This window comes from Lagopus muta, chromosome 13, assembly GCF_023343835.1.
Source record: "Lagopus muta isolate bLagMut1 chromosome 13, bLagMut1 primary, whole genome shotgun sequence".
NCBI lineage: Eukaryota > Metazoa > Chordata > Aves > Galliformes > Phasianidae > Lagopus > Lagopus muta.
The window spans coordinates 13,583,164-13,595,312 of record NC_064445.1 but is presented as its reverse complement, the minus strand read 5'-3'; the positions used below and the strand labels follow the sequence as shown (position 1 = coordinate 13,595,312).

The window sequence follows — 12,149 nt, the reverse complement described above, 5'->3', positions numbered from 1 at the left end:
AAATGATCTTACATTTATTCATTAGCACACATGAATTAAATAGTGATAATGTAGCAGGGAATGGCATCGCTTCCAAAATTTTCTCATAGCTGTGAAGACTTCTGGAAAAGTCTTCTTGTGCAAAGTGCTAGGATTTTGCAAGCAGGTAATCTTAGATAGATTGGCCCTGTCAAAGTCAACAGGACTAATCACATCCTTACAGTTATGGCTAGGCAAGATCTTACGGTAGTTTGAGATAGCAAGAAGTGAGGCCAACCTATGATCTGCAGACACCCATCTGGATGGAATTCTCCTATATCTCCGGTACAAAACCATCTCTGACCATTCTCATCAGTGGTGAAATCTTCTGCTGTTTTCTCTTCATTTTTAAAATATCCCATTGAGACATTAGGTCCACCAATTACAATTTCCCCTCTAGGATTAGGCTTGTCTCTGTTAGTATAGCCCCCTGAAAAAAAAAATCCCCATACAATTATTTTCAAATTATACATTCTGCTGCTAAGAAAATGTTTTGATACTTGAGCTTAAAGTTCACGCACAAACTAATGACTGCTATCTAAGATGAACAGTTACTTCATATACTACAACCTAGCTAAGCAGATAGGCAAGGAAACCAGCTAAGCACTGGTTAGATTACTTGGTTACTTGCTCTGAAGTCAAAGCATTGGATGCTCTTACCTTCTTGCCAGTCTCTCAATCTGATTTCACAGCAAATAAGAGGAGCTCCAACTCTTCCAGTGCTATAATCAGCAACTTAGGGAAAGAACAAGGAAAAACACAAAGTTTTTTTCATTTTGAAGTATAAACTCAAACTACATCTTTGAGAACAGCTTATCTCAAGTGACTTTACTGCAGTTAACAGCTTATCTCAAGTGACTTTTACTGAAGTTAAGAGATACAGCTATTCTGAAGTTACCTTCTAAAAAACTCTTAAAATATACTCCCAGAAGTATTTTAACTACCTTCTGTAATTGTTCCAGCTCCACATGTTTCTGTTAGTCCATAGCCTTGGCCCACAGGACAGCAAAAACAGATATTCATGAATCTTTGTGTTTGGGGTGAGAGTGGGGCTCCTCCGGAAAGCATCATGCGGATGTTCCCTCCTAGCAGTGCCTTCACTTTTTTAAACAACAGTCTGGAAAGAGGGAAAAATGTATGTTAAGGATCAGTCCCTCAGCTCACTTTTATGAAAAGAAATGAGGCAATCCTTCCTATCTGCAAAACCTCAAAAATAACGTTCACAGATTTTAGCGGAGAGCAGGGATAATTGAAAGCTTCTTGTCTAATGTTTGGAGACTGCAGAATTCCTACAACTTACATAAATAAAGTTTTCAATTCTATAAACAAAAATGAAATCCAATGAAAACTAACTAGTCATCTTGTCATTCTTACTGCAGATTAATCATTCATCCTGGAAACCACTCACTCCTAAACTAATCGCTCTTACAGGAAACCGGTCATACTTAGGCAGGAGAGCAGCACCACGCAAAAGGATCTGGGGGCCTCTTGTTGGCAGCATGTTAGATCTGAGCCAGCAGTGTGACCTGGCAGCCAGAAGGGCCAACCATACGTGGAGGTGCAACCAGGTCCAGTGCTGCCAGCCAGGCAAGGGAAGGGATTGTCCTGCCCCGCTCTGCACTGCTGTGGCCTCCCCTTGAGCAGCGGGTGCATTTTGGGTGAGGGTCAGGCTGGGTGTTAGGAAAAGATTCTTCACCAGAGGTTGGTGGGCACAGAACAAGCTGTGCAGGACAGTGGGCACAGCCCCAAGCTGCTGGAGTTTGAGGTGTGTTTGGACAGTGACCTCAGACATAGGGTCTGGGGAGTCCTGTGTGGAGCCAGTGGTTGGACTCGGTGATCCTTGGGTGTTCCTCCCCACAGTCTGTGATTCAATGATTACCATTAAATATCTCCTCCGTTTCCTGCAAGAACTTGGCTTATTTCAGTTTAGTCATTAGATCATGTTTGCGTGCTGCAATAGAATTGTCTGATGTTGGATAGCTTAGACGATTGTTCTTTTAGCCTGCTTTGACAAATCACAATGAGAAAAGTGCAGTTGGGCCATGAATCATACTTACATGTTACACAGCGGTGCATCGTATCCTCTTTTGATTTGTTCCAGTTTGTAGTCATAGCCTATCTTGAACAGAGTTCTCTGAATATAGTTCATCTCCTGAACTTTACTCATGACGTTTTTATAAATTCTGTCCATTATTTCCTATAAAGTGTTAAAAAAAGAGTGAGGAAAATTACCATGAAGAGTAAAATTCCATGCTAAAAATGATAATTAAAAAAAATAAAGCAACTATTATTCTTCCTTTTAAATGAGTAACACAGCATGGATGAAAATATCTGCATCATTGGTTAGGCAATGCTTAACTTTAATGCTTTTAATATGTTATCAATTAGCCAATTTATAGATCATTGCAGCCTGGAGCTGTTTGAAATGGGTGAAATGAAGTGTCAAAAGTGCAGCAGAAAAATGAGGGACTTATCCTGACTTTTCTCTATTTGCTTATGTTGCCAACAGCATCACTAGAGAGGAAGAGCCCTCAAGTACGTAGCTTAGCTTAGCAAACTTGGGCAGATGTGTAAGTCAAGGGCAAATAGCTGAGAACCACGTTAGATCTCCAGACGTATTGCAGCAATCCACAGTACCACCTGCATTTCTGCAAACAGCTTTCTGAGCACCACATCTGGTTTTAAAATACTTCATACCCTTTGCTCTTAAGATCTCTATCAATCACAGCTGCAAATCTTGGGTTTTATTATTTACATTATCAGTAACACCGAACCTAAAATATGAAAAACTGATTTATAAAACCTTGAATTTGGGTTTAGCTTTTTGGAAAGCCTGCAGTGGTGTGACAAGGTATTCAGAGTTACAAAGGCCAGAAGGAACTAGGAGCACGTTCTAACTGAATCAAATATTTAGATGTATTTGTGCCTGCAATTAATTACTCTCTGTTACATTCCTTATAAACTTTCATCACTAGTGATGTTCTGATATTTTGATGACAATATAAAACTTTTAGCAAGTGAAATATTTATGAGGTGGATGGTAGGTAAGCAGCAAAGCATTTTTCTTCCCAGGGTGTTCTGAAGGTTTCTCCTCCCTGCTGTTGATTGTTGGGCTCCAGGTCTTCTATGCTAGCAACTGAAAATGGATCAGTAGTTTCAATTTCTTTTTTTACCCTAATTTCTTTGTGGTAGTGAGTCTGTGGAACCTTAAGTGAGGGTCAGCATTATCACTGTTTGACCATTCTGCAGTTAATTCGTATGAAGGTGTCTGTGTGGATGTATTTTTTTGGCACATGCTTTTTGCAGACTGCTCCCAGAAGGGGATTATGCCCAGATTTTAAATTAGCATTGCTTTTGCTAGCAGTCAAGAGTTGAGCATTCCCTAAGAAATAGTTTAAATAGCTATTTTAAAAAAGGGGGGTGTATGTTATTGGTTATCACTCAGTGGACTACTAAGAAAAATACCTCTGTACATTATTTCTATTTTAAAAACAAAAAATTCAAGTTAGTAATTGATTTTAAAGCTCCTGGCTATTCACAAAAGAGGCTGCAGAACAACAGAATCTCAGATCAATCAAAACTTGCTATTACTAGATGAAACCAAACCCTCCTCCTTCTATCACACCCATCAATGTAGCAGAAGCTGATGCTTCTGGTCTTCTGAGCCATATGGGATAGAATCATGAAAGAGGTAAACGCAGACATGTAATTCCAGGGCATGTGAAGGTTTTTCTTCAGCAGAAAGCAGCAGATATGTCTGATTTTTGTTTTGTTTCGTTTAGGTGGGGTTTGTTTTGTTTTGGTCTTCCATGACCTTGTGGTATAGAGAAGCCTGATCACCAGAAAGCTAACGTAAGCTATAGAAACAGTATTTATGGTCTCCCAATTAGCTTTTCTTACAAGAGGAGACTAAGCTGCCCTACTTACTCCAAGAACAGGAGACATTTTACCATGTGGTACCTGTGCTCATTTGCAGCATTAGTTCTCAAACTCAAGCAATGATAATTGGAGTTTCTATGTTTTGCTTTCTTGCCTATTAGTAACAATTTCTTATTCAAACACAGAAAAGTTCTTAAATACACCTGCTAGCATGAGTGACTTAGAAAGCACTGTTTTTGCTTCAAATATCTGCATACTTACAGGCACAGCTGCCATCAGTGTAGGCTTAAGTACAGTGCAGTCTCCTTTGCTTCCCTTCTTAATCTTACTTGACTGTAAGACAGAAAAAATGATAGTTTATGAAGATGAAAACCAAGCAGCTCTTCTGAAAAGGACCGAAAAAGAGAAGATATGCTGTCATGTAATTTTCCCGTCCCTCTAAATAACACTTCCTGCTTAAAATACTTTTTTTTCCACTGTGATTGAAAAATGTAGTGATTAACAAGAAGTTCAACCACAATATCAGACATTTTGCAAGCCCAGCTGTGTAAAGCAAGTCCACCTTGTGTAACTTTTTGTTTTCTTTCTTGTACTTGCAATCCCTCTGTATTCCTCCAGAAGTATTTTGTGGCATGTTTTTGTTATTAATGGTGGCTTGTTCTTTGTTTGTTTGTTTTAAAATCTGATGCCATTTCTCAATTACCAGCAAAATGCACAGAAGCATTCTTCTCTAGCTTAATTTGCACGAAGGCAAAAAGCTGAACAGAAGAGCTGCAATAATGGACTAAAGAACTCAAACCGAGACTAAGAACTTAAAATCACTTTATGGAGTTCTATGTACAGTTGGTGTTTTAGTAGCTGTTCACATCCTGATTTTCTCTAGGATAACGTTATACACATTTATTAGGTTTTCTTTTAGATTTCCTAAGAATCGTAAAAGCAAAAGCTTAAATAATATTTTATATAGTATGACCGGCTTCTGTAGCTCCACCAGGAATGTTTATTTGCATCATTTTCTGAAAAAAACCTCATTTAAGTGTATCACATGTATCAGCACTTCTTTAAAGGAAGAGAACAGCTAATCAAGAACTAAAGACTGTGAAAGCTTAAATTTGCTTTTGCTTTCCGCCCGCCCCTCACCTGATCTGACAGTGTAAGTGGAGAGGAATATCCAATCCTGCAGCCGTAAGTGATGCAAGAAATTTCTGCTGTCAGTTCCAATACATGGGCCAGGGGCAAATAACCAATGTAAGTATCCTTGGGCCTAGTAAAGGAAAGATTATCTAATGAACAGTGATGCACGAGTGATGCAGTGATGAAGTACTGCCTCACTTTTTTCGTGGTGTGTTTAGCTGTGTTTCTGGAGACTCAGGTCACAAAGACTTTCTCCTCTGCATGCAAGAGGGGTGTGATTATAAATCAGTTTATAAACTGAATCAGTAAAAATCTTACCTCTCTGAAACCAGTATGAATTATAGGATTTGCCTTGTTTTCCAGGAAGCTCAAGTTTCCTTAGTGCTCCATTGCAGGTTTCTTCTCCTTATGGGAGATTTCATCCCAGGTGCCAAATTAAGGATGAAATCACTGTTTTTACATTATCACCAATACGATTCAAATCCTTAAGTCATCATAGCATCTCCTTCTCAAACAGATTAGTGGAGAGCTGATCACTGATGTAACAGAGGATTCTATCAGGGAATGCAGAGATTTCTCAAGAGTAAACTTAGAGCTGCTACCTATACAGAAACTTCCAACGTCAGGTCAGAATGGCTCTTATATCCTACCATACAAAGGTGTATTGCAGGTCATTGTAGCTGCATTTGTGAATGCAGTGACAAAGACACATCCACAATCACAAAACATTTTCTTAGAATATTAGTGAGGGAGTTTGCAGATGGCTGTACTATCATCAAAACAATTCATTATTTCTCTGCTCATTTCAGTGCAGAATACTGGAGCAGACTCAGCAGTACGTGTATTATCCATCCGGCAGGAGTCTCTCTAGTTGAATGAAAGAGGTACATATTTAGGTATATTTCCTAAAGTGATTCTAGCTGACTGGAAACATCTAGCAAAAAACTTTCCCAAATTTGACCAGGTGAGTAATTTCTCCATCTGGTGATTTTTTCTAATGCATAGAAGAGTGCAAAATCCATCCCAGACCTCTAGCTAAAGGTGAGGGAAAAAAGCAATCGTAGAGCAGAAAAAGCACGTGGGACAACATCTAGGGCATGCTTTGCAAAGAACAGGGTGAGATCACAAACACAACGTGTATTGCATATAAATCAAAGATTAGTTGGCTCACAATAAAATGAAGGAACTTGCTAATAGCTGGTGCCTGCAACAGATTCTCCATAAGCTTACACACTTCTAGAGGTTCTGTTTTATCCCCCAGCGCTTGGCAACAAAGTGTTTCTTACCCCAGCCCAGGAATTCTCTCACACTGTCCTGTCATTCCGGCTATCAAGTTCTTGTGCTGCATCATCACTCCTTTAGGCCTCCCAGTAGAGCCACTGGTGTACATTACCAGAGCCAGGTCTGTGGGGACAGGTCTGCTTGGCTGAATGCTTGCTACAAAATGCAAGAGAAAAGTTGCATTAGTTCAAAACCTACTTCCTGGCTAGGTGCAGAGCACTGAGGTAAGGAAAAAGGATGATCAAGGTTGGATTTTCTCCTTCCTTGAAGATGTTACAGTTGCTGCAGGCTGCCCACTGTAGTAAGGTTATGTAATAGTTAATCCAATTGTCCAAGCTGTTTTCCAGTCTCAGCTTGGCTCAGATAAAAAGATGTTTCCAAGTTAACAAGCAAAAATACCTTCAAGTGCTTTTCTTCTCTTAGGAAAAATAGAGAAAATAAGGTGAATAAAGGCAAGATAAGCAGAAAATAGAACACTGAACCAGATTCTACTTCACTTCCCAAAATAAAGGCAGAGTCTTATTCTGGTTGTATTTTAGAAACTGAATTTTAAGTTTTATCCCGAAATACCTGAAATGTGAACAAAGGTACAGGACAATAAATAGGGATCTAACAAATTATCCATTCATTTAAAGGGGCAGAGGATGAACTGGCCATCTGCCACTTCCCTTGTGTTTGAGACTTGGCACATTTACTTTTTTCTGCTACCCAACATCTTTGATCAGGCCTGGTTTCATACTGCTTGATCAATCCTCTGAAGTGATTCACTTACCGTTTTCTGGTTTGGCTCCCAGCTCCTCCACTGTCTGCATACTATGAATCTCAACATTGTCAGGGTATTCAGATTTATTGATAGTCTTATTGTCCACATAAATTATATGTTTGAGACAGGAGATCTGTGGCAGTGTAGCCTACAGAACAGAAAGAAAATTGTTAGCAAACGACTGTGCTGTAAAATTACTGCAGGTTTGCTTGAAAGCAGGTGAAGCTGAAGCCAAGTTACCTTAAGTTTGCTCTCGAGAAGTTCTGCGCTGGTGATCAGATATGATGCTCCACATTCATTGAGGCCATAGGTTACCGCCTCTTCACCCAGCGTAGCATACAAGGTAACAACTGTTATATCGAAGAGAGGGAATGAACACAGAAGTTAAAGCAAAAACAAATGCAAAAGCTCTTGCTTTAGCACACTGCAATGCATTGTGGAGGGAATGAGCTCAATGGGAATTTTTTTTAATTAGGAAACAAAGCAGCTTCTAATCTTCCCAAATCAGAACTGAATTCTACAAGAGATCACAGGAATGAGGACAGTTATATGGAAGAAGAAATCATCAAAACAAAAAGATCTGCTAAAACTCAATGAAAACACACGAAGCAGTTGCACAGTAAGCAGCTGAGAATGTTCTTCCTCTGAGCGCTGTGCATCAGGATGTTGCAGGGGAGCTGACACTCGCACTGCAGGTCACCAGCCACTGTTCCTGCTGTGCACTTCCAGCTGAGTGCCAGCTTTCAGCCTCTGTGCCAGCTGCTTTCTTGTTCCCATGCAATTACTGCCGGGGCAGGGCAGAGATCACACTAAGAAATCAGACTGGTTTTGTGGTGAGGGATTATTTTTTAATCCTGACAGGTGACAGTAATGCTACTGAGTGCCTCACGGGCACTGAGGAGTCCACCTTTTCTGTTGAGGAAAATCCTTCAGTATCATTGGTACCTCAAATTTGAGCTTCCAAAGACTATTAAGGAACTTAATATTCCTGTGAAGTTGTGATCATGTAGAAAGGATAAAAAAGGAATGTTACATGATTCTCTAGCAACCTTCCCTATTTCACTGAGAAGGCCGTATGTAACAAGTCAGATTAAATATACTGACTGCTTAAATAAAAGAAAAAAAGCACATACATAATGGTAACGAACTTGAGCAGTTTGGCAATGTTACCAAAATACCCACCCCCTCGGCCTAGCATCTCATTTTGGTTATCATTCTTCCAATAACCATTTCATGTTTCAGATACAGAAGTCAGAGTATAGACAGAAAATGCTACAGCCATCCCAAGGTCTGCAGGAAAAATGCATCTACTGAGTCCTCACAGTACTTAAAAAAATTGAAGAGTAACTCTGCCTATCTGTCACACTAAGATCTAAAATGTTGCTACAGTCCCAAAGGTTGGGCTCATAGGTATGAGCAAGTAAACTGCAGTGATCTCTACTACGTACAGAATATACTGGAAACTTCAAAACTCCGGTGATACACAGAATAAGTCTAATTAATTCTTGTACCATCAGCGTCAGGACTGACACATTCTTAACAGCCAAAGCAGTACTGGAAATCATTTCTAAAATATATTCAAAGTACACAAGTTCAGCACTCACGAGGAAAGTTGTACTTGAAGCAGGTCAGGGCTGCGATCATCCATTCTGCTCGGGTCTCACAGAATATAACAACGGTGCTCTTTGGGGTCAGTCCCAGGGCTGTCAGCCCGCTCCCCAAGCGATTCACTTTCTGATTCACTTCTTCATAGGACAGCCATCTGTAGGTTCCTAAGATTAACTGGAGAAGGGGGCAATAACAGAAAAAACACCCCTGTGATGACAGGCGACTCATACAGCTCTTCCCTGCTTTTGTGAGTTGGTGCTCAACACAACAAGCATTTCCATTTTTCTTGTAGCAAAATAATTAGTGCATCCCCTAGCGCATTACTCTTTAACTACTACAAAGCACACATTTTAAATCAAAAAAGGATTAAGGAAGATCTCTAATGTTGCCTCTGCTGTTGAGGCAGAATGTAAAAGAGCTCAAAGCCAAATCAGAACTAAGTACAAAATGGTAAGCTGTACCTTTTTGAAAACTTTTCCATTCGGTTGCATTTCATTTTCTTCACTCAGTATTTCTCTGGTCCCAAGACAGTCCTTTTTCCCAAACTTTGCTAACGCGTGGTCAAACAGTTTGTCCAGCGTGTCTGCTCCAGGAATGTTTATGTTTGCTAGTGAGTCAAGGTGAGTGACAGAACGGTAGGGGCTTCCAGGTTTGTCCGAGATGGGCTTAGCTTTTAAACGCTTTGCCATGGCCTTTTTCTTCTTAGCGTTGGTAAGAAAATACCACGGAATAAATACAAGCATACTGTATACAGATATTAACACGTACACAGGCAGCAAAAGAATGGCACGTACTTCTAGCCTAAGTTTCATTGTGGGTATTTGGAAAAGAAAATCTCTTAGTGCGTTCTGAGCAGGCAAGAGCAAAAGCAGCAGTGCAGTGTGGTGCAGGGAGAAGAACAGTAAGTGAAGCTTAGGTAGCTTGCTTTCAAGGCAGCTGCTAAAATTTTAGTAACCTTTGAGAGCCAGCAGTGGACACCTGTGGGTGAAGACCAGAGCCAAGCAGAGAGCAGGAAAAAAAAAAGAGAATTAAATTAGTATTACAGTCAGTCCATTAGTTCTAGTCCTTTGAGATTTCACCTCAAATGCATCAAGAGCAAGGAGACTGAATTAACTGATACATGTGGTTGCATCTGCTCTGAGATTAAAGAGGTTGACTCTTCCATACTTGTTTGTTCCATCCACAAATATTTACTTTTCAAAGACTTCCCTCCCATCTCTGTCGGAATAGTTCAGCGCTGTAAGTATGAAGTCTGTTCTCTTACATCTTAATACTGCGTTTAAACTGCCTGTGTAATGCTAGTTGTGTATCGATGGGAAAGGGCAAGCTGTTTTCCCCCCAGATATTTGTATTGCAGTGGAAAGATAGAGTAGGTATCTTTACTGCCTTTCAGGATGTTAAATCAACTTGCATTCAGATTAAAATGTATTCTGATACAGAGTCCTCAAAAACCTTCATGTTCTAATGTAAGAACAATGCAATATCCCAACATTGCTTTATTAACTTCACACCAACATCTGTATTATCAATTAATTTTTGACTATGAATGTCAGACTTCTGAAAAGGGACTGCACTTCTTTAACCATCCCTCCAAAAATTAAAAAAATAATAGTGATAATCACACCCTATTTCAGTATATGCATTTTAGAACTCCAGGTATGGAAAATGGAATCTATTTTAAGATGAAGCACAATTTAGCAAGATTTTGCAGAAACCTCTCTTCATTAAGGAGAACTGGGCCCGAACAAAGGCCAAAGAGGGAGAAGAACAAAACCACCTCACAAACCACAGTGGTGGCCACCCCACTTGTCTGTAACTGGTTGTGCTGGCACACAAGTGACACAGCTGCTTATCTTCACCTGGACAGCATGCAAACACGGCATGCAAACACAGCACAAAGAATGCACAGAACAGGGAACGTGAAAGGCAAAGGAGCCCTGACAAAACCACAGTACCTCAGACACGAGGGAGCAATGCTGACTAGCTTATAGGAAAGCTCAGTCTTTGATGGACGACATCTGATAAACAAAATATACAGGACTAGGGAAATTTTCAGGGCTCCATCAAGCATTGAAAGAATGTAGGCACACCCCAAAGTGTATCTTTCTTAACGTGATTGCCACCCCAGGTGAGGGAGGCTTCAATTAACGTTTCAGGTTAAACAAGACAGCTGCTACTGACAGCACAACAGAGATCTATTAATAGGCTGTTGGTTTTTAATAAGACTCCCAACGTTTGCAGCTGTGCTGTAGCCAATATCAACAATATGTAATGTAGGACTGAGAGACCTTCGCACACTCCAAATAACACGATCACCATCTTGTTACGTTTTTAATTAAACCTGTAGTCTGAAATGACTACTGAATGTGTCATGTAGTAAGCTAAGCTCAGACTTGTTCAGAAAGAATCTTTTCTTAAAAGAAAGTTCTACATTCTTTTCAAAGCTTATGTCCTTGTTCTGCTTTAGTTAACTCCATCGTCAGTTGCTCAGCAAACAAGCCTCAGAAGAAAGATCACTCCACTTCCCCTGCAAGCACCAGTTCTCTAAAATGAAGGTCAATGGTTTATATCACAAATCTTGTTTGATGTTCTCATCCCAGTTAATTCAGTGCTCCGAAAGATGCAGTTGAGCTTGGACATAAAACAAAGGCCACCCATACTGCTAAGACTTACACAGAAACCTCATCAGAACATCTGCCTGAAATAACAAAATAATGACTAAAGGGTCTGAATGGGAAAGAAGGTTGCATTCTGAGATGATACCCCCCTGAAATCACTCTTAACATCCGCATTAATTGCATGTACAAACACACTTTGTATGCTTGCAGGCAGTTATGTTAAAGGTCACATAAGCAAACATTAAAGGTTCATTACTTTCATCCTGAAATTTCAGATAGTTTGAAATACTTTTAGAAGTGTTTATAAACTGAGAACTTAGCTACTCTGTTCTCACCGTAGTAATTTAAAATGCTTCTATTCTGACATAAATCAATTGCAATTCTTAACAGCAATTGAATGGAAAAACTTGCTAAGTGCAAAGAAGAAAAACGTTACTTTTCCCTTTGAGGATGTTGTTGTAAAAACAGATACATGCACACGCACGCATATACACCTATACGCACATACGTATACTTACAAGGTATCTGGCAGCAAGGTCCAAGTGTTATTTGATGTCAGTTAGATCTATGTTCAAACAGAAAATAAAAAAGAAGTATATTTTAGGGTGGGTATTTTTTGCCCTGCAGAAAGAAAGATGTGAGGAAAGCATTCTTTCCGCTGCTGGTTTCAGAATCTCTGCCCTAATGCTCCTGAAGAAGAACAGCATATGAATTGAGACCATCTTATACTCAAGCCCAGTAAATATCATATTTGAAATACAATCCATAACAGGACAAGACTACTGAAATTACAAACATAGCTAGACACCAAACCCACATGGTTAGAAGCCAAACACAGCTATTCAGAT

General features: G+C 39.8%; 1 protein-coding gene across 7 annotated transcripts in view; it reads right to left on the bottom strand.

Annotated features, from left to right (window-relative positions):
- Positions 1-12,149, bottom strand: part of ACSL4 (acyl-CoA synthetase long chain family member 4) — a 35,066-nt gene that overhangs the window by 4,785 nt on the left and 18,132 nt on the right. For 3 of the 7 annotated variants that reach the window (XM_048959228.1, XM_048959226.1, XM_048959227.1), the window contains exons 3-14: positions 11,820-11,866; positions 9,145-9,661; positions 8,680-8,857; positions 7,316-7,425; positions 7,085-7,223; positions 6,318-6,468; positions 5,038-5,161; positions 4,159-4,230; positions 2,076-2,215; positions 963-1,135; positions 679-753; positions 257-448 (exon numbers count right to left, since the gene is read on the bottom strand). In XM_048959228.1, the coding sequence (XP_048815185.1) occupies positions 257-448; positions 679-753; positions 963-1,135; positions 2,076-2,215; positions 4,159-4,230; positions 5,038-5,161; positions 6,318-6,468; positions 7,085-7,223; positions 7,316-7,425; positions 8,680-8,857; positions 9,145-9,495 (1,705 nt within the window). In that variant the 5' untranslated portion in view covers positions 9,496-9,661; positions 11,820-11,866. Of the gene's footprint in view, positions 1-256; positions 449-678; positions 754-962; positions 1,136-2,075; positions 2,216-4,158; positions 4,231-5,037; positions 5,162-6,317; positions 6,469-7,084; positions 7,224-7,315; positions 7,426-8,679; positions 8,858-9,144; positions 9,662-11,356; positions 11,382-11,819; positions 11,867-12,149 lie in introns of all 7 variants that reach the window. The other 4 variants (XM_048959232.1, XM_048959231.1, XM_048959229.1 and 1 more) reach the window with 4 other exon arrangements.